The sequence below is a fragment of the Microtus oregoni genome, unplaced genomic scaffold, assembly GCF_018167655.1.
Source record: "Microtus oregoni isolate MIOR12 unplaced genomic scaffold, Mior012 000015F_ref0000493, whole genome shotgun sequence".
NCBI lineage: Eukaryota > Metazoa > Chordata > Mammalia > Rodentia > Cricetidae > Microtus > Microtus oregoni.
In genome coordinates this window covers 5,714,265-5,741,698 of record NW_024543074.1, presented here as the reverse complement: position 1 = coordinate 5,741,698, position 27,434 = coordinate 5,714,265, and the positions used below count along the sequence as shown (strand labels likewise).

The 27,434-nt window shown below is 38.1% G+C and overlaps 1 protein-coding gene across 1 annotated transcript in view; it reads left to right on the top strand.

The window, feature by feature from the left end:
- The window catches only part of Ca10 (carbonic anhydrase 10), a 488,218-nt gene that overhangs the window by 54,693 nt on the left and 406,091 nt on the right, over positions 1 to 27,434 (top strand). The window contains exon 2 of the mRNA XM_041665283.1: positions 21,829 to 21,903. Coding sequence (XP_041521217.1) covers positions 21,829 to 21,903 — 75 coding nt within the window. The remainder of the gene's footprint in view (positions 1 to 21,828; positions 21,904 to 27,434) is intronic.

The following is a 27,434-nucleotide window of genomic DNA, read 5'->3' as shown; positions in this document are numbered from 1 at the left end:
ACAGGTAAACCAAGAGTGAAGTCTCTGTTTCTTCTTCTCTACTTGCCAAAAAAGTAAATCTGAAGTAGTTTTGAAGTTCAGTTTGTTCATGTGTACGTAAGAGGAAGCACACCTAGTGAATTTGTAATTCATGTGTAAAGGAGGCACATATATTAGTCAGGGGTCTCTTGAGGAACAGAACTGGTAGGATGAATATATACATATATTACAATAATTTATTAAATCAGCTTATGTTAAAATAGTCACAGCAGTTGTCTCCTGTTTGAAAGGCTTAGAGTCCAAGATGGGTTAGTCTAGGAGGTTGAACGCCTCTGCAGCCCCACTCAGGCACCACAAACCTAGAGGTTCCCTGGAGTGCTGCTGGTCCTCAGTCAATGCTGGCAACCTGGAAACAGTTCTGATATCTGTGAAGGAATAAGCAACAGCAAAGAAAGTGTGAATCAACTCAGAGGCAAGAGGGACGGCCAAGCAGACAAAAAGCAAATAATCTTTTTCCTGCATTGCCCGTTTTAGTATGGTCTGCTACCAAAAGGAGCCTCCCACACAAAAGGTGGCTCTTCCCACATCAATTAAGGCAATCAGGACAGTTTTTTCAGGTGAGGTTTTCTGTTCAGCCGATTCTAATTTGTGGGAAGTTGATGGTATAACCAAGCACCACAGCGTTCAGGTAAAGCATGGAGTGTGCAGAGGATATTTAGAAAAGTAGTTAACTCTCTCTCTTCCCCACTCTGTCAATAAAAGTTAGCCACAATTAGAAGCACTCATCTCTTGCACCCAAAATATTAATAAATTAAACATCTACAGTAAGAAAGATTCCGACATGACACAAAGCTTTTCATGACTCAGTAGCCATTGGCAAAAAAGGAGAATAAAGTAACAAAAAGAAAATTAAGTTATAATCAAAACACCAATTACAAAGTATTCACAGACAAGGATGAACTGACAGATGAAGTCTTTCACAAAGAGAGAGAGAGAGAGAGAGAGAGAGAGAGAGAGAGAGAGAGAGACCCAGACCATAGTAATAAGAGAGGGTTTTCCTGGACTGGTGATGGTTGCAGACAGGAAGTAAATAACATTTGTGGAGGAGAAACTATCCAGATGATATCAGCCAACAGTAGCAGTTAACAAATGGCATGGTCAGGAAGCACTCTATTCTAGGTGGCTGCTCTGAAAGATTTGTTACCGTGAAGATGTGGAGATAGTATTGTGAGTGGGTTAACTTATTGATTCAGAAACAAATCATTAACACCTATTGCTATAAAAACAACTATCGCTCCACTCTTTGTAATAAGAGTCTCACTTCATAACTCAGGTTGGCCTGGAACTCAGTAGTTTGTGAAGCTTACTCTGAACCGCAGTAGTGCTGACTCAGCCTCCTGATTTCTGTGATTACAAGCATGAGCCATATTTTCCAGCTTGGTCTTTCTTTTTCTAGTATGTTCTATCATTTGAAGGATGCACACATATTCTTTAAAACACATGACACCTTTAGCATTACTTAATTCAAAATTTATTTCTAAATACATTTAGTTACTTTAAATGTAATAAATGGAAAGAATTTGAACGTAATACTTTACACAGCTAAGGAAAACAAAACAAATGAATGAAAAATCAAATTAAGAACTCTCATTGCTGTGCTGCTTAGTTCTCAGAGAGAAGGTAAAGGAAGGACTAAGATAGTGGACAATGGATTCTGTGTGGTGGAAGCAAAGTTCATATTGTTTGGTGAATTAAAATAACCCTGGAAGAAGTGAAGATGAGAATAATAGGAAGGGTGTGGAGGTAGAAATGACAGGAAGCTGGTTACTCCTGATACTAGTCGGCCAGCTCATGCTTAAGATTACCAGCTATGGATTGGGAAAACCAGCCCCTGAATCTTGAATCTTATTCCAGCGTGTCCACATTATAAAGAAAGGAGTTAGTATTCCCTCCCAATCAGCTCTCATCTGTCTTTAGTGAATAGACAACACTCAGATTACTTTTATGGGCCTCAGTTTCCTTCTCTTAAGACTGCTGAGTGTCATGAATTAAATAATGTATAATAGCACAAATACAGTGTCGTGAAATACAACCTCTGTAGCAGAATTTTCCCTTTTCAAATATTCAATGAAAAACAACAAAAAAGAAACATTAGAGAGAGATCTAGAAACTCAAAGTATGACAGGAAAACCCAGAGGAGAATCAAGAGACACTCTGAGAAAGTGACCTCAATTAGTATTATACATTCTAAGTCCATCCACGTTCCTGTAAGCTTCTGACAACATTTTTCTTTAGAGCTGAATAGTATTCTACTTTATAATATATCAAATTTTTATTATTCATCTGTTGATGGACAACTAAATTAAATCTAATTTTTTACTGTACCTCCATTTCCTTACTTTTAAATATGTAGTTTACATATAACATTTTAATTAATCTATAGTTATATTTTGGCAAAGATAGCTAACAGTTTCCCTGTATTATTCTTAGCCAATCCTCTTAGTAATTACTAAATATCTCATTTCTTTGTCATTATTTTAGTATTTTCACTATGTCTAGATAACAAATAAGGCATGTTTCAATGCTGTCCATGCTGTCATACTGGTCTACCTGCTCATTACCAATCAATAATTGATCAATTATTTTTTATAGCTTAATAAAGATTTTTCATATGTGTAAAGGAAAGAGCTAAACAATGTTCCTTTTTTTCAGACTAACAAAGCATATCTTATTAATGTATAACTAGATACATGGTTTTAATGTTTTTTCTTTAATTCATCATTTTTATTGATATTTGATAATTACCCATATTATTGAAGTAGAGCATAATATTTACCTACACATAAACTTGGTTCTGTATTTCTTAACTTGGGGAATTGTCTGTATAAATTTTGGAAATAATTCAAATTACTAAAGAATGTCTTGATGATACTGAATTCTAGTTTCTTTGAAACCATATTCATTAGGGAGGATGGCAATCATTCTGCCTCATCTTTCTGAAACATGAGGAACCTTTTGATCACCATCGTACCGAGTTTTCTGTCTTTCTAATCTCCTCTAAGATTGTTTTATCCCCCAGCTGATTTTTATGTGCATTATCAATCATCCTATAACACATGCACATACAACCAAACTGCATATTTCTACATATTTTATATTGGCAGGATCATTTTGCATTGCTCTGGCACCCAATTTCTTTTAGTCTACTTATCTAGTTCTTGTTCTGTTTGAACTACTATATAGCATTGTTATAATGTATGATTGTAACAGTTCATTGTGCTATTCTTACACACATTAGTATTAGATTGTCTCCACCATTTACTTATCATCTTCTGTGCCATTTGTTCTTTGGCATAGCTATCCAAAATAGAGTATTTATTTATTTAACCACCCAGTAGATTCTGCATCTACTGATGCTGATCATTTATGTTTTACTGATAACCAATAAAGATCTTTATCTTCCTTCTCACCTTATTTTATTTCATATCTGTATTATTTGTATCTTTGTTACTTCTCATGAATGAGTTTTCAAATAGTTCTGGCCTTAGTTGTGACAGCATGGGAAATCTGATTGCTTTAACTTATTTCCCACATTTGGCTGAGGTAATTTTACTTCCATAATGTGTTCCAAGGAATTACCACAGATTCATGAAGCTTTGTTCATAAGGACATCTCTGTATTTCTCTAAATATATATGATAAGATGGTCCAGAGAGTGAAGGATTATGTCTAAGGAAGAATAGTTTAGACTTGTCTCTGAGTGTTCACCTGGGTCTATTCTATCATGCCAAAGCCAATTTCCACACTATTTTAAACATTGTGTCTGGTCTTGGTGACCTCTTAACTCAATTGCTAGTTTGGGTCTGATTTTATTTCCTAGGACTTTAATTTTCAAAAGAAAACCGTGAATTTTCCCTCTTCATCTTTTAAAAATATATTTTATGTGTATGTGCATGTGCCTGAGTATATGTATATGCACCACATGCAGAAGGAGCCCTCAGTGGAATTGAAGTGTTACAAGCCATCACACAGATGCTGGAAACCAGCACCAGGTCTTCTGCAAGAACACTAAATGTTCTTAATTGCTAGATCATCTGTCTGTTTCCCCCTTTTTTAATTTTTGGGAGACAGTAAATATGCATATTACTCAAAGACATAAATTTTGGAGCCAAGCTGCCTGATCACAAATCTCAGCTCTACCAGCTTACTATGAGAAAGATCTTGACATTGACCCAGTTATCAAACATCTTCAGTTTCCTCGCATGTAAAACAGCACATGAAGAAGAGTTGATGTGAGTTAAATGAGTTCTGATCTCTACGTGTCTTCACTGTGAGAAATTATTGTTACTTTTTCACTTGACTGCTAAGGATATTCTTAAACTTCAACTCAGGCCCCGAATAATGTCAGCTGTGCTTGGCCACAATATTGACACCTCCAGTGTCATATACTCACCAAGCTCAGCATCCGGTATTGTAGTTTCCTGGTGTCACAAAAAGTTAGATATGCTCCATGTTCATATATTTTGTGCAAGCCTCTCCAATTTTCCTGTACTTATGGTCTTGAAAACTTGAGCACCGAATATGCTTCAGTAAATGCAGAACTTTCTGTTTCTGGTTCTGTCTATCCTTTGAAATTCATGATTAGATGAACCTGGATGTTTCAAAAGAAGCTGATTTGTAGTATTACAGGATATTAACCTAATGATGAAAGAGCATTTGCTTACTTTCCAAACAAAATATGGCCTACAGAAATCTCGCTTGGAGATGAAAGCATTATTTTGACTAAGTTCTGTCTAATCCTTGATGAATTTTATAGTAAAGTATTGTGCTTGGAATTTTTTTTCTTTTTTATTATGTTTTTATTACTTAAACAATTTTTAAATTTAAATATATTTTGATCATATTCTTCTTTCCCAAGTCCTTACAGATCCTCTCCCTCTCCCTACCCAGAAAAATTTTAAGTTCAAAAAATCAAAACAATATCTTTTTATTAAAACTAAAGTACCAGTGGCCCTCCAGAGTGATATATACTCCACTTGTGAAATAAAATTATATTGTTGTAAAAAATGTTTTTCCTTTTATTTCTTGGTTTTATAATCATATGTATGTGTGAAACAGAAATAGGGTGTTCTACATTCTCAGGAAACCATGTGCTTGGAGGAAACTGGCATTTAAAATACCTTTGTTTTGTTCCCTTAGAGATTAATTTTTAGATGAAGTCTCAGAAAGTGAGATCACATTCTTTAATAGCTATTTGTATTTATTTTTTTCTTGTGTATCTGTTATATAACTGGGACCAGGAATGTGAACTTCTATCTCCCTTCCTGTTTTTCCCTTTGCCACTTGGCAATTGAGAAATCAATAATCTCTTGAAAATTAGGGCACTACTGTAGAAACGATGCAATTACCAAACTCGAGATCATTGAATTCTGGAGTCAGATGATGGAAAAGCAAAAAGCAAGCCCTATGCCTTGAGAGTCTGCAACTTTCCAAACTCTCCTTTTCCACTGTGTTTTCCTAGACAGGCAAGACACATCGTGGTTGAAGATCCCATTCACATTAGCCAAACATACAAAAATCTAGTTGTTATTAACTTCTTGTTTGTAGTTAATGCTTTGTGTTATTAGAACATTTTGGACATTGTGGACTAATATTAGTCATAATATGTAAAGCTGAGTATGCTGGTTAACTGAAAATCTTCCCACTCACAACTTCTATTCTAAAAGTCTCTTACCTACAGTTCAAAGAACAGAAGATGAATCACATTGTAACTCTGAGCCACATTGCTTCCTTCTGGTCTCAGTTTCCTCATCAGATAATGAGAGGAAACAGAATATCAAAGCTTCATTTCTCATGGATAGTGTTATATTTTCATTTAACTGAACACACTGGCTCAAATTAGAATTTAAAATAGAATTAAATAATTTATTTATAAGATGATTATATTTTAATTTTTAGTATCTTATAGTGCAACTCATGCTAGCAGCAATCTCTGTGTAGAATATGAGCTGAGGGGAACATCAGAACTCATGTTGAGTGCTCATTGATGGAGTCAGTACTCTAAGAACTTATTTCCAATCCAACCCTGGCCTCCAATACCTTCAATAAGCCCATTCCCTTGCCAATTACATCTTTTTGTCTGATTTTTAAATAACAAGGAAGTGTATCTGGATCATCAAGTCTTTAGTAATTGCCCTATTTCTACTGCTAACTAAATTGGTATTATCGACATATCAGCTGTCAAGAGATAATCATGAAAGCAGGAACAGAGGGAGCAGTTTACATTCCTGGAGCAACTTAGACAATAGATACACAAAACAAGGTAAAGGCCAGTATTAGATATGAATGTAATTACCCTGCACAGATTTTTCAAAATGGATAAAACTTTTGTGACAATGGATGCTATTACGTAGAGAAGCCAGGAAAATGTGTCATCTAACTTGGAATTCATTTGGTCATTTTATAATTAATTGGGCAGCAATTGTAAACCTGTTATCACTGGTAATAAGCAAATTAGAAGTTGTATTTATTATCCAAAATATATTTGCACCTCTCCTGTGCTCATCTCAAAAGAATCAATGGCAAGTCTCCAAATGCTATCAAGCATGGCAGGGGCTGTGGGTCTGACAAGTGTTACGTTTGTTTTTGTTTTGTTTACAGTAGGTGTATTTGTGAATGTAAGATCTAGTTCTTAAAAAGGAAAGTAGTAATGGGTAGGACTTATATGATTATGCCAGAAAAATAATTAATGAGAGACCTTCCTGCTCTTCTTTGTTCTGACTTGATGGTAGATTTAATGTCAAATGTTGCTGGTATCATGAGGTGAAAGGAATCAAGACCCTGGCAAACAAAAAACAAAACAAAACAAAACTTTTTACCAACCTAAGCTCCACTTTGGTATTTTACCTGTATAAGACATGCGCTTTTCCTATGTTTAAGAATTTAGAGTTTACTAAACTAGGGTTCTCAGCACAACTTTGTTTTAAATTGCATTTATGTAAATATTCACTTTAAATATGTTTTAAAAAACATGTATTTCTCATTGAAACATGAACTTCAGAACTGAAACTCACAGTGTGTCTTCCAATGACATAGTAATATTCGAAATATCCTCTAGATTTGGTTGAATCAAACTGAATTGGCTTGAGATGAAATAAACTGTGTAAAATGGAAAGAAACTTCAAAGAAGATAAGTCAGCCTTCCAGCTGCAGAGTTCACAAGAGCTTTAAGGAAGGTGGTATTTGAGCTGATACTTAAAGGACTGGCTTTATTTGGATATATATTGAGTGAGATGCTATTTTTGGAGAAGCAGACAATATGAGTACCTGGAGTTTGGTGTGAGCAGACTGTGGGAGAACAGTGAGAATCAGTGACATATTAATTATGCACCATGATGAGGTGATTAAGAATGTGATAAAGCAGAAACGTTGGTTAAAAATAAAAAAATTACAAGAGCATGGAAAGACGATGTTCCCTGACAGACTAGGTCGAGATTTTGATCTTGTTTTGTCTTTGTAGAGCTGGGGCTCACACACAATAGGTCAACACCTGCTACTGAACTGTACCTTCAGCTCTAAGAGTGGGTTTTGAAAAACAGGCAAAATAACCGCTCTCTCTACAGGCGGTCAAAACCCTCTTCCAGGGACTTCCGTGGTATTGCATGATCAACAAGGAGCCATTGATGGAATGTTGTGGATAGACTTAAAATGGCAAATAAGTTTAAAAATTGTGCTGCACATAGTTGGAGATCATTGGGCATTTTTGAAAAGACAATGAATGACGTGAGCAGAATTTTGCTTTCAACAAAGACTTCTACGTGGGGTAGGTGTAAAAGTGATATAGGAGATCATAGGAGAAGCAAAGAGCCCAGTTACTCGGTAGTTATAATTTCCAATTGTCATAATTATTCAACAACTAAGAGCCTATATTTAAGAGCTGTTATGAGGACAGTGTAAGTGCATGCGACAGGAAAGCTTCTGAATATAGCAGTGGAATCATCTTAAGTTCATGGACACTGAGGTAAGTAAATAGAGAAGAGAGATCCTGGCTCCTCCCAACTTATTCCTGGAATTAAGGCTGTTGTTTCATGGTTGAAGATGGCTACTTGATGTCCAGCTGTTCTAGATTTCAATTTGTTAAAAGGAGGAAGAGAGGCATTTTAACATTTGCTAGAACCTTAATACATGTCTCTATTATTTCATTTGTCTCTAACAAACTTCAGCGGGAGAAAAAGACATTCTTTATTCTGAGAAGTCAAGCGACTGACTAAAAGTCTAGAGAAGGAAGAAATTGATATCGAGGGGTGTAACACAGACCCAAAATACAATTCTGTAGGGTAATATTCTAATTAGTGAGTTGCTGGTAAGGTTGAAGAGAACTGGTACAAAACAACACAGGTGAGGAATATAAATGTGAGTCATGCTCATGAAAACAGTAGAACATTCAAGTCACTAGGTTCAGCTCTGTAGATAACTCATTCTTTCTTTTCTTAAAATATCGCTTATTTATGCTTTGGAATCCTAATTTGCCATGTCCAGATATTCTCCCAATTCACTGCATTTACTGTGTAGACGAGTGTGATGGCACCTGCTAGGCAATGCAGACACAGCATGTCCAAGTGGATCGTAAACTGAACAAATGCCAAAGAAGTGTTGAGCAGGCAGAACATGTAATGATAAAACATTGATATTTAATAATAATAATAATAACTACATAAAGCTTATGAAAAACCTTATGTCTCAATGGGCTGACTGATTCCCTGAAGTCATTATGTCTGCTTTTCCATTTGGCACTGGGTCTTTTCAGACTTTGTTCCAGAAATGACACAGCCCTGTTGCATGAGTTTCATGAACTCAGCTATGTTCTTATTTCTAGGCTTACGTGTTATTCCTGAAGTTTCCTTAGCAACTCTATGTGGATCCATAAATGCCACAAATGTCCTCTGAGGTTCCTAAACTCTTCTTTGGTCAATCAGGGTTATACCTGTCCTTGCACAAGTTCGTTGACTCAGATTTTAGGTGATAGAAACCTATGTCCCCAGCCCTTACGTGGGCCCCAATATTTTGAAGGAAGATTCTGAAACAAGAAGAACAAGGGAAATGAATCCTGAGTTTGATGAAGTCAGCTGTGTAACTAGAGCATTGTAATGACCAATAAGAAAAGAAAATTGGCCAATGACAGAAGAGCTATTATGACACATTAAAAATAAGAATAGTTTCACTACTGAAGAAGAGATGTAAAGAATATGGAAAAGACAATTATATCCCTCCTCCTACAATTAAATTGATTATAGATCATCATTTTGTACATTTTCATTTTTGTTCTGCTAATGTTATTGTTTGAATTATGCTGGTATTAACTTATAAGGATTGTCTATCATGAAAATTAACTCAGAAAATGGGGGAGTGGAGAAAGGCTAAAGTGTGGGTGTTTCTCTAAATACTGTAGAACATTGCTAATTGCTTTTCCTCTGTGTTTTTCTCTTTCTTGAGTTTCCTAAACAATTTTTATTTGACATCAGTATGCGTATTATACCTATTATTGTGGTAAACAAGGCATAACATTTACTCTTGAAAAGGCTTTAATTTAGTTAGACCAACAGGCAAGTAATACAAATTTAAAATACTTAAAGTAATTACATTGTTGCAGCCATTAGACAGTTTAAAAGATATGCCAGATAATACAATAGGGAATCCTGGAGTAAAAGAAAGGACAGTAGGTTACAAACGTGTGGGTTACAAAGAAAATATGTATCTTGGCTAGTAAAAAAAATGAATTAATACTAGTTCATTGATGCAGAAAGCATACCATACTAACACAAGATAGAAAAAAAGTAGGGGAAGATTATTTTTTGAAATATATTACATATGTACTACAATTATAATTTTCTATAAATATAAAACTGTTGTAGAATAAAACGTGAATATACATGCACGGAGAGACAGAGACTAAGAGAGAAAGAGAAAGAAGAAGATAGATTCAAAACTAGAGAGATGGAAGAGAGACAGAGAGACAGAGAAAGAGAGAGAGAGAAATAGTCACAAGAAGTGAAACACTGCAATGACTTTTCCCTCACATTTACTTTTTTCCTCATATTACTGGCATCTTTCTCTTTCTCATTTTGTAGATTTTTTCCCTCTGCACAACCTCTAAATCTTGGACATCTCAGAGCTCCAGTCTGAGTGCCCTTTTGGACCCTGAACAGACTTTTACATCTTTCTAGGTGACCTTATTGAGACTTGTGGCATTAAATACCATCTGTGAGTCAAAGAAGTATGGCTGAGTCTCAACTTTTATGAGAGCTCATCTCACTCAACAGCTGACTTGGTATCTTCTTTTTTTTTTTTTTTTTTTTTGTTTTTCGAGACAGGGTTTCTCTGTGGTTTTGGAGCCTGTCCTGGAACTCACTCTGTAGACCAGGCTGGCCTCGAACTCACAGAGATCCGCCTGACTCTGCCTCCCGAGTGCTGGGATTATAGGCGTGCGCCACCACCGCCCGGCTTGGTATCTTCTTGTGAGTGTTCCCTGCCTTCTTGAATGGATCACTCACAATGGAACTCACTTCAGTCTGTGACCCCTGTCTCCTTGGTCACTGTAACAACTATCAACATATACTCACCCAGACCAAAAATAAAATGTTGAGTAACATTTGTCTTTGAGGAGTGCCCTTATTTTCCTTCATTTATCTTATGAGGAGGTCATAGTCACCATTTTCACCATCACCCATGTGGAAGTTGCCATCACCATTTAGCTAGCTCTGCTCCATATCTTCAGTTCTCAAATTGAATCTCTCTTTTCCTCTTTATGACCTACTCATACTTTAAACGTTTATTTTTATTAAAACCAAACAAATACATTTTAGAAGTCAAAATAATAATCAGCCATGCTAGAGATTTCCACGTTGGTTTTCAACTCTAGCTACCTTTGGACCTGCTAACCATGATCTCATGCAGGCTCTTCTACACTGAGTCCTTTTTTCCTTATTCACCCGACACAAATATAATTTTGACATCACCTGGCTTGAGACTTACCCAGCATGGAAGGTGATTCTAGGTCATGCCTTTTCTCTCTGCTTGGAGCAGTTGCATTGTCCCTCCCCGGAGTAACCTTTGATACCCCAAGTGTTCTCTCTCATTTTTGTGGTCAGAGGCGAGGTCTCTGAATGTGAAGAGAAAAAAAAATAACTTTTATACTTGTCTTTCAAATTCAAGAAAAATAAGAAATGTTAAAAATGTAAACAGTTCAGATATGGCATGTCTTCCTTCACTTTTAAATGAAACGTGCAGGGTAAAATAAAAGTGGGTTTGCCCTGGCTTTCATTTCCCCAGGCAGGGTGTCAGCTCCTGGTGCTTTTCCATCTGTCAAGAGGGTGTGGGCCTGTCAACCAATTTGAAAACACTTTTGTCTACATCTCCTCTTGTACAAATATAGGCATCACACCAACAAGTGTTTGGAGAGACTAAAATCACCCAGGGACCATGCAGGTTGGACTCTAAGCTTGTATAATACACAATTTTGCTCTAGTATTTAATATGAATTCACCTAACTTTTATGTGTAATGTGCCAAGCTTTGTATTACTAACTGGACTCTATAATCAGGTATATTGGTGTGCTTTAAGGAAGTTATAATTTAATATCAAAGACTGACACGGAAGTAGATGACATATGGAGTAAGGTAGTAATACTGAGTGTAAAGCATCATATAAAACTGGACATATGTAAGGAAGAGTGAGACCAGCCGCGCAGTGAAGAGATGAAGCTCTAGAGTAGCGGTTCTCAACCTTCCTAATGCTGTGACCCTCCTGCTGTTGGGACCCCGGCCATACAATTATTTTCATTGACATTCCAAAGCTATAATTTTGCCACTCTTAGGGATCACAGTATAAATATCTGATATGCAAGATACCTAATATGTGACACAAAGGCATCACAACCCACAGGTTGAGAATCACTGTTCTAGAGAAAGAAAATTATCCCAGCTAGTCCAAAGGGAAGCCTGAAGTGTGCTCAGATAGCCAACTGTTTCCTGTAGTGAGCTATGCCTTTCTCAGTATCCCTGATTCCCACATAGAACGTAGAATGCCCATTAAAGAGAAAGCAGTGATGTGCTGGAAAATGGAACTTTGTACCATGCATAAAATGTCAGAATGATTTTTCTTTTATTTCTAACACTAAGTGTTGTTCTAGTCAACAGATACCATGATTCCTTGAGTAAGCCTCTAGGATGAAGAAGTTTCTCAGACAAATAAGTGCTCGTGGTTCATGCTATTATTAAAACCAAATAGCCATGGTAGCATGTGTTCTAATGTCTTCCCCCATATGTTCGGTTCCACCCATTTTCAACATGGACCATCCAGGGCAATGTGCTCTACTAATTTCCAGAGTGTGCATGCTTAGTGTGTGTGTGGTATGTTTTGACTGATGTTTTTTGTTTTGTTTTGTTTGTTTTTTAGCATCTCCCTTCCCATGCTAAGAACATTGTTCCTATTCTATTCTCTTGTGGACCACATTGCCTATCTAGTATCTGATGTTGCCTTTTGGGTCTTGAATATTATCAAGAGTGCACTTTAATTTTTACATGAAAGTATTTTCCATTTTTCTTTTATTTTTAAATCCTGAATTTAAGCCAACTAAGATGTTTGTGTTATTATACAGGTAACAAAGGAGAAAAATTGCAAGAGTTATCTCAAAAGATGATACAAAAACTTTGACATGTGAAAATGGAATTACTTTTTCCTTGGGGACATGTGAGATTCCCTAGAATCATCCAGAAACATGCTCTGTACATTTGTGGAATGAATTAAAAAGGTGAAGAAGGAGTTCCAGGTTCCTCTTGACTGGTGTCCAAAACACCCTGTGGGATGATTCAGCCACACGTATGAAGCATTTCCAACGTGGTTGTTTTATTCCAGCAGAAATATAGTGGGACAATGACATACTGAATCTGGTACAAATCAGGTGACAAATTTCAAAAGTCTGGAAAATATTTAACTTTGTACAGAAAGCCTTCAGTACATGGTAATCAAATACCATATGCCTTGGTTATAAATCCATAGTCATTCTGTCTTTCTTTTTAAAAGCGACTTCTAAATTATTTGAGTAAGGAGTAAAAGCACATGACAAAAACAAAACAAAAACAAGAAAATATCTAAGTTTAAAGCAAGTGGTGGAAACTATAGCCTGTGGTTTTTGTTATTGGACCAGGGCTATGAGCCTGTATTTACATATTACCTGCCCTGCTCTTGTATCATAGGGGCAAATTTAGTACTTGTTTTCAAAGCCTAAGCCATCTTATAGCATCTCTTTGGTGACCTTTTATAGAAAATTTTAGTCTTTAGAAGTCTTTGTACCCCAATATCTTCAATCTGTCAAAAAAGAATAATATTAGTGATCTCCCCATCTCTCCTAAAATTCGGGCATTCTGGTTTTCTTTGAAACCCTCAAGTTAAAACTGCCACAAGGAATGAAAAAAAAAATGAACAAAAACGAAATGTATTTTCCCGACTGTGAATATCTCATCTGACAGTGGCTGCAGCTTTTATTGTCAGGAGAACTTTTTTCTTTTCTTATTAGACACCTGGATGTGTCCCAGGGGTTGGTTGTGCATTAAGTGATGAGATTGCAATCCCTAGGCAAAGAGGAGCGGAGGAGCCTGGAAGAGCCTGGGTTGTTCTCTGCTCACCTGTTTGCTCTGAGGAATTCTCAATCAGCCCACACTGGCTGGAAATCAGATGCAAACAAGATGACTGGCAGCGTCTGGCAGGAGGCGTTAAATGGGAATCCTGCGCTGCTCTAGGTGTTTCATCGACAATCAATCCTTGAGGCAGGGAGTAGAACTCTAAATGGGATGCATGTTAAATGTGCACCCCGTCTTTCTAAATAGCCAACACTCAAAATGAGTCTACACTCAACATCCAAGAGCATTTTAAAGCATAATATAAGTATGTATAATTATATATGTTTATATAATTATATATATATATATATAATTTATATGAAAACAGAGACAGATATTGGGGTTCAAGCTAAAGATAAGAAAAGCAAAGCGGCCAGCTAATGGCTCTTCCGTCTACGTTAGACTGAAACGGACATTCCTGCCTCCACGAATCCTCAGACTGGGACTGAGACTGAGACTTGTCACTTCCTGTCTTATATTCCTCTCTAGTGCTGGGATTAAAGGCGTATACCACCATTGCCTGGCCTCTATGGCTAACTAGTTTGGCTGCTGGTTTTAAAGGTCTGTGCCACCACTACCTGGTCTGAATGTTTGACTAGTGTACATTGCCCTCTGATCTTTAGGCAAGCTTTATTTATTAAAACACAAATAATAAACCACTATACTAGACAGCTGGATTTTTGAAGGGTAAATTTGGTCCTTCAAAATGCATGTCAAATAGAGCTTCAAGCTTGCATGATGACTCCGGAGATAAAGGTGCATGCCTCTAAGCCTGACAATCTTTTTGATCTCTAGAACCCAAATGGTGGAAGAAGAGAAGCCACTTGTGGAAATAGTACTCTGATCTCCATAATGCTCACATCATGCTTATTTTCCGTTACAATATTTCTCAAAGGTGGGCTGATGAGATGTCTTTACGTAGTTGTGTGTGTATATGTGAATCTTCTAGGGCATGGGCCCATGCATGTATGGGTGTGGATGTGTGCACATGTGCACCACGACTTACATGTCGAAATGAGAGGACAGTGAGAGTCAGTTCTCTTCCTCTGCTAGAGGGGACCCAGGAATCGAACTCAGGTCATCATGTTTGGTGGCAACCGCCATCTTACTAGCCTACTGTATCTTTCTGTCTGTGGGGCTGTGAGCTTTAGCCTTTAATGACTGAGCCATCTCCCCAGTTATACTGTATTTTCCTGGGGAATTGTTTCTTTAATCAAAAGAAAGTACACCTTCGTTATCTCTTCTGATTAATTTTTGTTTGAAGTCTACTTTCTCAAGTATTAGGATAGCTATACCCACTTGCTTTCAAACTGCTTGGTGTGTTTCATTTTCCATCCTTTCCCCTGAAGGTTGTGTTTGTCTTGTATTTGTCATGTGCTCTTAACATGTGACAGACAGATGGCACATGTATCTCAGTGCAATCTGCTTGTCTGTCGTTTAATCAGAGAATTGAGGCCGTTGATGTTCAAACTTACTGCTGAAAGGCTTGTGTTAATCCCATCATTTTGTTCTTTGTAATATTTAATTCCTTCCTAATCTTCTGTAGTTGACTGTCTTAGTTTATTTTTCCCATGCCCTGGTAGAAGTGTTTATCTATTTCAACAGTATGTCTGATTCTTTTCAGTTAACTAAAGAAATCCATGAATCTTTATCTTTTGAGACAGAATCTCTATGTTAGTCAGCAAGCCCCAACTATTCTATCTCTGCCCCATACAGCACAAAGGGTATAGGCGTATGTGTGCCCATGCCCTGCTTTTTATGTGATTTCTGGGATCTGAACTCAGTTCCTCACGCTTGCCTACTGAGGCATAACTTCAATCCCTTATTAAGAGTTTCAGTTTCAAAACTTCAGTTTGATTCTTTTTTTTTACAATATTTCTCTCTTTACTAAATTTGCCTTTTGCATTCTGTGAGTTCATTCAAAATTTTTTTATGTTCTCACTGATTATTTTCAAAATTGTTAGAAATATTTTTCTGAATGCAATTTTTCTGATATCCCATCTAATTCATTCACAGATATTACTGTGAAATAGATTGATTGAGTGTGTGTGTGTGTGTGTGTGTGTGTGTGTGTGTGTGTGTTTTCAAAACAGGGTCTCTATGTAGCCTTGGATATTCTGGAACTCCCTCTGTAGACCAGACTGAACTCAAACTCAGAGATTCACCTATCTCTGCCTCCTTATGCTGTGATTATATATAGTTAATAGTCACAATCAAGGTCTTTTCAAAGAAAAAATAGGGGGATATGATATAGAGATGAATACTTTGCATTAGTAAGGATGTTGGTCTATTGATACAAATTTAAGGTCAATTTTATTATATGTGTATTTCTACTCTTGTTTAAGGTATTGTGTTTGTGCTGATCATTCAAAAAATATAATGCATAATTAAAAGTTACAGATTAATAGATAGTCATATGTAATAGTGAAACTTGTAGTCGTGCTAATTAGGTTTTCTAGATATACAGAGATATATTTCAGTTAGATAGATAATCCTCAACACTTAGAAATTAGACTTTTCTTGACATGTCTGCTTCTAGCAGCACCAAATACTTCAGAGAGGTTGATGGGCATTGAAAAAACTCATTTTGAAATTTGCCTTCAATGTGACAAGGCTAGCCATTTGGGCAAGAAACTGCTCTTGCCTGGACTGCTTGATGGTGTGCTGTATGAACTGGACATGCAGGACCCACAGAAAAGTGACTGCTTCATTTTCCAAAAGACTGGAAATACTTCATACACAACCACCGCCCAGCCATGTTTCTTGTATGTCTACATAGAACTTGTAAATTTATTTATTGATTGAAAATAGATTTCTTTTCTCATACAATACATCCCAACCAGTTTCCCCTCCCTCCACTTCTCCCAACTCCCCACCACCTCCCTTCTCCCCCAGATCCTCCTCACCTTCGTTTCTTCTCAGAAAAGAGTAGGTCTTCAAGAGATGACAGCCAAACAGGACAAAACAGGATATGAAAAGACAAAAGCACTCCTATTAAGGCTGGACAAGGCAACCCAATAGGAAGAGAAGAGTCCTGAGGACATTGGGTCATTGATTAGATTTTGTTTTACCTCACTGTGTTCTTTCAATGGGAGTGTGTACGATGCTCTGGTAGAACTCGGTCGTGGTAGGGATGATATGTGTTTTTCTCCACTCGGGTAGCTCCGTGAGATTTACTGTGACTCAGATCAGACTTCTTCTACTTCACGGGACATTCAGTGGAGTTCTGGCGCAATCACTCTCCCTCGCAGCCAGAGAGATTCTGCAAATCAGACCTCAGAATATAGTTCCCTGACACCTGCCCTTGGTTGGCCAGGGTGGGATATGCAGGAAAGGGCCTTTGTCTCTAAAGTTGCTTAGCCACTCACTCAGTGCGTTTTTCATCTGACTTATTGACGCTGCTTTAGTTGAGTGCCAAGAAGAGAAGAGGTCCTTCCTGGCACCTATGGGTATGTGGTTTTCAAGATTCATTTCTGGTTACACTGAAATTCTGTGCAGCGATGAGTCCATTATCAACTATGATCCCCCCCCCACCTCCCTTTTGTTCTCTGCCATATGCACCACTCCCCCCCTCTTCAATTTTCTTGCTAGATTGTATAACGCTCAAAATATAATCCATATAGGCCCTCTCTCTTTCTTTAGCTGTCATCTCAGGCCACTGCATGGCATTCTGTGTTGCAGAAAGGCACTCCACTTGGTGCTGAATTTCTGGACTCTGTTTTTCTTTCTACTTTCGTTATCTGTGCATGTGCTTTGTTTTCTCTTCTGCTCAAAGTTTAGTTCCTCTCTCGAGCTACCCACCTCGGGGAATGACTACTCTTCCACTATCCTCATGCTACTTCTTAAAATTTCCAGCCTGAGTAAGGATGTACGTCGGTATTGACTGCCATCCTCTCCCTCTATAAGATGTGTCTCCTTCAGCTACTGAAATAAAGCATCGTCCTCTGCTTAGCATTCAATATAATCCTTTACTCGAGCTCATTTAGAAGACACAAATAATGTTATAAATAGTCCCATAGGTCAGAGACTGTCAACAGGGTGTCACCATTCCTAGAGAAATATTTTGGAAATTAATGAGGGCTCTTGAGAGTGTTATAAAGAAAAAGGTGCAATTAACTCCAACAAAGGGGAGGGGGTGGCCTAGACACTATGTGTTCTCTAGTACATTAGACAGTTCCAAACAATGATAAATGATCCCATGTCCCAGCAGATATTCAAGAGAGTGGAAAATGTTTTATTTTTCTGAACCAACAAGCTCCACTTTGCGTGTGAACACAAAGTATCTCTTACAGACTTTTATTAACCCCTGTTCTTTAACAAAATAAATGCTCATAAAGAGGTGTGTTTTTCCTTATTTTGGAAAATCACCTCTGTCAGCGAGGCCATTATTCAGAAACCTCCTACACAACACATGGAGATTATTTGTACATGTTTCCATCCAGCATCCAATTTCTTCACTCTATGTTCAGACGTGCCGTGCCCCACTGTGTACATGTTGAAACATACAATGTTTTATTATAAATCGCGTTCCTTGTAATTCTCTTATGGAATTACAATTGCAACTAAACTGTTACATTCTTTACATTGATTTTCTTTTTTTGAAATTTATGTGTATGAATTAGCTGCCACCACTTTTTTTTTAGTAAAGACTAACAGGAAACATTTCAGGGTTTGCAAGCCAAATGACTTCTAGCTCTTTAGACATCGTCCTTCCAAAGAAAGGAGTTGGTTGGTAATGTGTAAGCAAATAAGCAGAGTGAGCCAAAATGATTTGTGAACACTGAAGTTTAAATTTTATATAATTTTCATATCATAAGTTATCGCTATTTTTTATTTTTTTTCAAGCATTTAAAAGTGCAAAACCATTCTTGGCTCTTGAGCCCTGCACATGTCTTCACAGTAAGAGCTAGTTTGCTAATTGATTCTTCATAGTGTATTACATGCAAGTTTTGTGTACAGAAACAATATTATGAGAAATTGTATTTTTTTAATTTCTTGATTATGATATAATGAAAGTTTTATGTCGAACTTTTTAAATATATGAAAATTCTCTAATAAAATGTTGGGTTACTATACTAGGGTGGGACCCACATCGGTACCCCAGTCAACCCTTCTCAAAGAAGATTCTTCTTGCAATAGATGGGAATTAAAACAGAGACACACCGCCATATAGTATGAAAAGAGTGAGAGACTTCGGAGAACATGGTCCTAAATAAGATTCTTTAACAAATCCCTACCCTCAAAGCTCTATGAGAAAGAGGAGGTAGAAATATGTAAAAGCCAGAAGTTACAGGTGACTCCATAGAAAGAGTGCCTTCTGCATACAACAGTACTGTTGTACATATGAACTGACAGAGACTGTTACAGCATGCACAAGAATGCACAGGTTTAAGGCAGATGGGGTCCCAGCACTGAGGAGAGGAAGTGGACACAGGGTTCCACCCCTAAAAGAAGCTATTTGCAATTGATACCTGTTGGCAAAGGGAAAAATCAGTTTTCTCAAATGGAGTGTCACTGGCGATATCAAACACAGTACATTGCAGACCCCATGATCAGTAACTGGCCAACACAAAATTAACTCCATGTTTTTGCTCTTATTTATTGGGAAGTATTTTGTGGTGGTTGTTGTTGTTATTGTTTGTTTATTTGTACATGCATCAGTCCTATTGTATTCCAAAGACACTGTTTCCTTGAAGTCATTGGTAGTTTCTGGCTCTTACAAACTTTTCCCACCTTCTCTTTATCATGGATCCCTGAACCTTGAGGGGAGGGATTTAATAAAGACATTTCATTTAGGACTGAGTGCTCCAAAGTCTCTCTACACATTGTCCAGTTCTCTCTCTCTTCCTTTCTCTCTCTCTCTCTCTCTCTCTCTCTCTCTCTCTCTCTCTCTGTGTGTGTGTGTGTGTGTGTGTGTGTGTGTGTGTGTGTGTGTGTGCGTGTTTGGTCTTACTTGTTTTTATTTGTTTTGCTTTTGTTTTTAACGTTTTTATGTTTGTTTATGAGAGATAGAAGACATAAAGTTGGGTGGATAAGGTGGTGGAAATGATCTCAGAGGATCTGAGAGAGACAAGGATGTGATCAAAATATATCATTTAAAACAATTTTTGTTGATATATCATATATATTTCAGCTAGAGGCTGGAGAGATGACTTGGTGCTTAAGAGTGTTTTTCCAAAGTATATGAGTTCTGTTCTCAGTACACACATCAGGTCACCCCACGGATCCTCTTTTAAATGATAAAACATAACCAAGACAATCCCCAACAACTGGCAGTCATAGTAAATAAAGAAGGCTATGGTTTTTACTTACATTCTCAACAGTCTTGATATGATAACACACACATGAGTCTTGGTAAGACTGAAAGGTTCCTGTCTGAGATAATGAAAACTTTCCTGAATTATCTCTAATGTATTCACTAGTAGATGAAGTTCAAGACCAATGTTTTCAAGGTTGCAGAAATACAAGTCTTTTCTAAACTACCTAAAGAACCAGAAGGGTTCAGATCGAGTTTCATTTTAAAATGTTAAGGTTTAGTTTTGATCTGTTTTGAAAAGTTGTATTATCTTTGAAATACATTTAATCTGCACCCAGCTAAGTGTTACGCAGCGTTTCCACAAAGGGGGAGTGGGGCTATTAGGCTTGACTGCATTATGTGTCATCTATATTCATGTCATGAATTGCTAAGCCTTTGGAATCTCCCCTTGTTCCTGTGGCAGTGGCCCATCAATGTATTGAGGACGAGAATGAAGCAGTATCTATCATGCAATGCCAATGCTCAGAGAAAAAAACTATCAAAATGCTTCCTGAATCCTAACCCCTTTTCTCTGGCACGGAGGGATGGTCTTTGTCCATCCACTTAGAGTTTTCTCCATCTGTTTTCTGGAGCCGGTCATGCCTTCAGGAACTTCAAGTGCAATGCAAACATCTGGACTCTATAACACATGGGAATCCAGAGTGCCCGGAAATCTGGTGCATGTTGCTGCATCTACTCCCTAGACTCGGGCTGAGCCACTTGTAGCTGATGATATTCCAGACCTTCCAAGCAGTTCTTTGTCACCCTTCTGTATGTCTCCAAAGTCCCAAGCTCCACTGTCAGTTTCGGGTTGGACTTCTCCTTTGTTTGTCTTCTGTCAACAGCTACCCTTCAACCATGGAGTCACCAGCTGCAAGGTTCCAGTCTCATAGGCACAGAAAAACATGACAGGTGCATCTGGAATGCAGAGGGATTTAGCAAGTCCCTTGTCTACACAAAGCCTTGTTTTTAAGCCTGACATCCTGTGCCTATCCTCTGGAACACAAAATGATGCATCTCAAAGCTAGGATTTAGAAAAGGGAGGTTGAATAAAACTAACATAATAAATAAAGGTTTAATGTTTGGTTTAGTCAAAACAGGTTGCAAGTTTGGTTGCATCTCCTGAGTCTTCTTCACCATAGCTGAGAACTAAAATACAAATACAGTTTAAACAAACAAGGACACAGTTTTGACACACTCTTTGAGATTTGTACGCACGTGAGTCCAACAAGGGGTGTGTTTCTGTGTGTCTCTGTGTGTGTCTGTGTGTAGAAGTCAAGAAGATAGCAGGCAAATAAGCCAAAACATAATCACCGTGTCTTTACTGCCATAAAAATATCTAAATACCTTAAAGAGCTTGTCTGGAGGTTCTATCAGAAAAACAGTTTCTCCTATATCCTTGACCTAAAAAGACAAATCCTCCTGTGTTTTGGGGAGGTCATCCTCTTTAACTGAGTGTGCTGCTTTAGGAACCATGCTGTGTTCGGAGGAGTTTTGTTGCTGTTATTATTTTTCTTGTTGATTTATTTATTTATTTATTTTTATTTTGAGAGAGAGAGAGAACATCTAATTGGATGCTTAGGGAGATGTAGGGATCTGGGAGGAGTTGGGGAAGAGGAAAGAATATCATCAAAATATATTGTATGGAAAATTCTTTTAAATAAAAATTTCAAAATATCCAAATAGCTATAAAAATCTATGACAAGAAATTTACATGCTAATGGTACATTTGAAGAAAAAAAAAGGAGAAGATTGTTAAGGATTCTGGCTTTGGAGTAGTAAGAGGTGATCTTATGCTTATTTACTGTTTTTACTTAGCAGTCGGAATATGGCTCTTGTGCTAGATCTTAATCTACCTTCTTGTTTGTTTCTCCTTTAGCTCAACAGAATTCACCAAAAATCCATGAAGGCTGGTGGGCATACAAGGAGGTGGTCCAGGGAAGCTTTGTTCCAGGTAAATGCACTTTTATTTTTATCTATTATTTCAACTCATTTTGTTCCTTAAACATTTTTAAGGAGATAGAAATACTCAACACCCCATTTATCAGTTTACTAGTCACACCTCATACTCCTATGTACTCGCGAAGTAATTATAAAACAGAATTTGATGAACGTCAGTGTTATTTCTACAATGTCACATTGGCTACATGGCCTGAAATATCCTGTGAAAGTCAAGAGAGTCTATAAAGTGCTCGAAGAGTATTGCATACATTAAGGGAAGGTTTATTTTGTGAGCCCTAACTTATATGTGACACATTATTTTTCTGTGTAAGCCTGTAAGCCTCAGGTTATTCCATCCATAGGAGCCTCCTCTAGAGAGAGGGAGAATAGAAGGCTGAGAGCAGAGGCTCTCTGCCCGCACTTGGTCAAGAGAGAAAGGACTGTTCTTAACACTAATGAAGCCAGAAACTTGAACAGACTGACCACGGCAGTGAAGCTTGCTGGGATACATGCTGCCACTGATGTCACTGCATCAGAATCCAGGCTCAAGACTCAGCAGATCAAGCCAAGCGCCATCTAAAAATAACAGGTCATGTGTGGATACTGTCAGCATGCGGGCAGTGAACTGAGTACCAAAGGCAGGCGCCAGCCAGAAGCACACTGTGACTTCAGTTGAAAAGGAAAGCAGAGGGTCCTTTCTCTACCACATCCCTTACTCATAATGATCCTATTCTTTACATAATAGGTGGAATTAACAACTTGGCATTAACCATAAAAACCATAGACCATCCCACAAGATATCAGAAAGGGAGGGAAGCAAAGGAAGGAGTGAGAGTTTAAAGGGAAAAGGACATGGAAGGGCGGCATATATCCTGGTATTTTTAGCTTGCTAGATGTGAGAGAGACTGAAAGGCAGCTCCCAAGAGCTTCAATGTATGGTCCGCACTCACCCGTGGTGCTCAGAACAGAAGATCAAAAGAATTGGCTGAGGGTTCCAAACTTGGTCACAGGTAAAATGTGCACTCTCCCAGGTCGTCTGTTCATTCTTGACTGCTCTGTCTTTTTACCTATTTCTTCTGTAGAACTTTTCACATAAGCTGGGCAAAGAGAAGGAGCTTGCAAAATTCCTTTCACCATTTCTGTCATGGGACAACAATAAGTATTGCTGGGGTTGTTTCTTTGGAGGAAGACATGCATGGTAAAGGAGAGTGGGTGACTCAGGAAAAAGCCAGCTGGCTGCTGGAGAGCCTCAGCACTCTATAGTCCTAACTTCACAAACATGCCATGGCACATGGCACATTGTTCTTCAGCCCAGTGTGCACAGAGACTGAATTTAATTCACCCACCAGTGGCCAGGTTTCTAATAGCAATTGTGTAAGTTGTATACACTATGTCTTCTTAAATGGGAATAGATACTTGTCACTTGATATTTATAGTTGGCAGAATCCCTATATATGATATAAAAGACTTAAAGACGTGTATTTTGTCAAGAGAAACCGTTTTTATATGCATGATAGTACAGAAATTATATTACCCATTATATTTTGTGTACCTGAGAATATGGGATTAGAGCAACTGAGGAGAGTTCCTCATTTCTAAATTACTTCTGCCTCTGCAGAGAGCACCTGCAGTGATTGTCATACCCTTAGGTAGCATGTGGTTCTGTAGCATTTTGCCTGACTTATACTATTTGTTTTGGCTTTTATATCCTCTTTATATGTGTCCAAAACCCTAGTGTGACTTGTTTTACGCTTTCGAGACAACCTTGGGTATCAATTATCTTTCCTTTGATGCTGACTCAAGAGTTTTACTTTTCTTCATTTCCAGCCTGGTATGCGTACAAGTTGTGGCTATAGAACTTGTGTTGGAGAGAAACACATAAGGGCCACAGCAGTGGCAAGAGAAAGGTTAACTTGGTGCCAAAATGCCCTACTTTGGTCATTTTGGTGGTGTTCATGCAACACTTCCATGATGCAGAGCCCCTTGTTTGGGGATAATAAAGAGGAACTAGAACATAGCTCTTACTCAAACTGAATTCACCCATCTAAAGGGCTAGATAGACCATAAAGGCATAGCTCCAGAGAACCAGTTCTGTCAAAAGGCTGATAATGGTGTAGAATAGCATGATTCAGCCTGTGTGGTATGTATCAGAATTTCTTGCTGAGCAGCTTAGAATAGGCCTTCCACTAGCCTCCCCCTCAGCAGGCTCTGCTTTGCAAGCAAAGCCCAGATTTTGTTGGACTATTCACCCTGCATACAACTAATATCTACAGCAACAGTAGGGATTTCCTTCTTCTTCCACTTCTTAATTTTCCTACATATTATTCTTTCTTCTTCTTCCTTCTCCTTCTTTTCTTCTTTTTGACAGCAACACTTTAATGACTAATTTACGTAACGACTAGAGCATAGAGCATGCTAGAAGACATTTAGTAAGAAATGCTCTGGTTTCTGTTTGTCTTCCTGCCTCTCCCCTACCCTGCCCCTGTGTGTGTGTATGTGCGCGTGCACGTGTGTGATTGTGTCCTCCCATATCCTTCCTTCCCACATTTCATTAGTTCTCTTTCTCTGGACAACTGACCAACACACACAACTGATTACTGGTTCTGTCCGTGCAGTAGTGTGAAAGGAAGTCTGCCGAATAAACTTGAGTACTAAAGCCACAAGCCACACTGCAGACAGCAGAATGGAAATATAGGAAGGTCACTCTTATTATTTAAACCATTTTCTTGTTATACTGTGTATGTGAGAGAGAGATGGTGGAGAATATATATATATATATATATATATATATATATATATGTGTGTGTGTGTGTGTGTGTGTATACATATATATATATACATATACATACATACATACATACATATATGTCACTGGACTCCAACTACAGTAAAAGTGTTGTGGGAAGGGGATGCCACTTTCCTCAATGGAGTAGCCACAGATAAGTTGCGCAGCTCCAGTCAGTAACCTCCCACCTACCCTTAATGAGCCACACACAAAAAGAGAATTAAAAAGTTCAGTGCTCAAGGGACTTATTGAAAAGAAGGACTCCAGTGAGAGGGAGAGTGGCGAGGAGAGGAGGTGGGGGATGAAATGACTAGATTTCATCGCAGAAATGTGTGAAACTGTTAAGTAACAAGAGCAAAATAACTAGCATATATATGTTCACACAAAAAACAATATTAGGCTAATTATGCTGTTGAGTTAGCAGAACGTTTGTTTGGTACCATTTAAATTATATTTATTAAATAATAAAAATGTGTGTTATAAATATATCACATATATATAACACATTTTTTAATTTAGTGTAAATACACACATGTCTTTAACACACTTCTGGAATATGTGCCAAACACTGTCTATCCATGTTCTACTTGTTACAAAATGAGCATCTTCCCTTAGGAGACATTATGCTGTGGGATGTTATGGCATACAGTGATGATGTTTCACTTCTGGGGCTTGCAGTATAATAAGGGAGCCACTTGTTAGAAATAATACGCAACCATTGGACACCCCAATATCTGCTTTGTGTGGTAAGGTTTGCAAGGGAAGTCTCTTTTTCATCCTAAAACAAAATGACCTGTGCTTGCTTCCCTTCTAATGCTGTGAATCACACCCATGGATTATGTATTTTCTCAATCTTATGAAGCTCTGGAAAAGGTAAAAACCCCTCTTAGATTCTGTCAGCTGCTAAGGCTCACCAAGCCCCTGAGCACAGTGACCCAGGATGCTCTCCTTTGACCTCCCTAGAAAAAGTTATATTTGGCCCTGAGACACAATTCTAAAGAGCTTACCCTGGCCTCAATGTCAGGAGGCAAGGGGAGAGAGACAGAGAAATGGCTCCTATCTTACAATATTTGCAGGACTCCTCTCAGAAATGTTTGGGAGTTATTAACCCTCAGAAGGGGAGGCACAGCCCTGAGGATCAGTAGCACTCTACAGGAGAGGAAGAGAAATGGAATTTCAGAAAGAAAAGCAAGATAGGCAAAGGCTTGGAAACCTTGAAAGGTACATGGCCCAGTAGAGCAAGAGGAGCTCTGGGCATTAACACTAGAGAGCAACAGGGGTCTGATCATGAAGTGATGTACTAGTTGATATTCTAGAAGCCAAAGATCCTGAAGAAACAAGGAAGAGATTGACAATATTGCAAAGTTCAAGTAAAAAGAGATTATTTGAACTAAGACAGAAACAGTGAAGGTTTCAAGGACAGGGGTCCTCCTCTCCTCTTATCTCCTGCACCATCAGGATATAGCACAGGTCTTCCCTGCAATAGTCCCTGCACATCTACTTAATTGACTTGGGTTAGAACAAGCACATAAGAAAGAATAAGGTGAAAAGAAAGGCCTGACTCTACAGACATGATCCTCAGCCCTTGAAGTGATGATGATGATGATGATGATGATGATGATGATAATGGTAATGATAACAGTATGAACTCCAATGCATGCAAAGGGAAATCTCTGTTTTTCTCCATTCTATTTTGTGTCTAAGAAGCATGTACACAGGCATGTGTGTGTTACTAGACATGTGTTAAAGTCAACAAACAATTTTGTGGAGTTAGTTCTTGCCTTGCATTTTTTCTGGGATGTGGGTATCAAATTGGGATCAATAGGCTTGCAAAATAAGCACTTTACCTGAGGAGCTCTTTTGCTGGCCCAACACTGCATGCTTTAAGGACGTGCTTCTCAACCTGTGGGGCACAACCCTTTTGGCGTTCACATATCAGATATCCTGCATATCAGGAATTTACATGACAAGCAATAAGAGTAGCAAAAATTACAGTTATGAAGTAGCAACAAATAATTTTATGGTTGGGGGTCACCACAACACAAAGAACTGTATTAGTAGGTTACAGCATTAGGACGGTTGAGAACTACTGTTTGAAAGTCTAGGAGAAATAGTCTAAAATTCAGGGAATCCCTACCTATAAAGCCACAGCAAGTTAGAACCAGAAATTAGCCAGGACACTACCTACTAGTCTAATAAATGGACTCAGAGAAGGGTTCCAGGTCGTAAGGTCTATATGATGGCAAGCATGGGCAAGCTATGCATGAGAAACAGAGCAAAGGTCATTCTGGTGAGTGCAAAGAAACAGAGGCCAGGTGCTTTGATAGTGAGTGTGTTCAGAGACTGATGCATGGATAGGCTCACAGACCATACTTGGTATTTTAATAGAGGTTCTGGGAGTAACAGGAGGACAGAGAAACAGTTATGAGCCATTACTTCTCCCTGAAGATACGGAAATCATCACAAGGTCCTGAAACTGAGTCCGTGGCCATCAGAATGATCAACAGAAGAACTTGCCACAACTGCTAAAATTTATGATCAGGACTGGAACTAAGGAGTTTCATTAGCTCACCATGGCATCTGATGCTGCTCTCTCTAAAATCAAGTATAAGTGGCTCATCTTGGACAGTAAACTCTCCCCGAACACTCTTTTCCAGCATTTTCTTGCTGGCTAGTCTTTAAATCTCAAGACTATTAGATGAATGTAATTATCTCCAACCACCTGTGGTGGCATACTGAAGTCTAATTAGCTGTGTTTT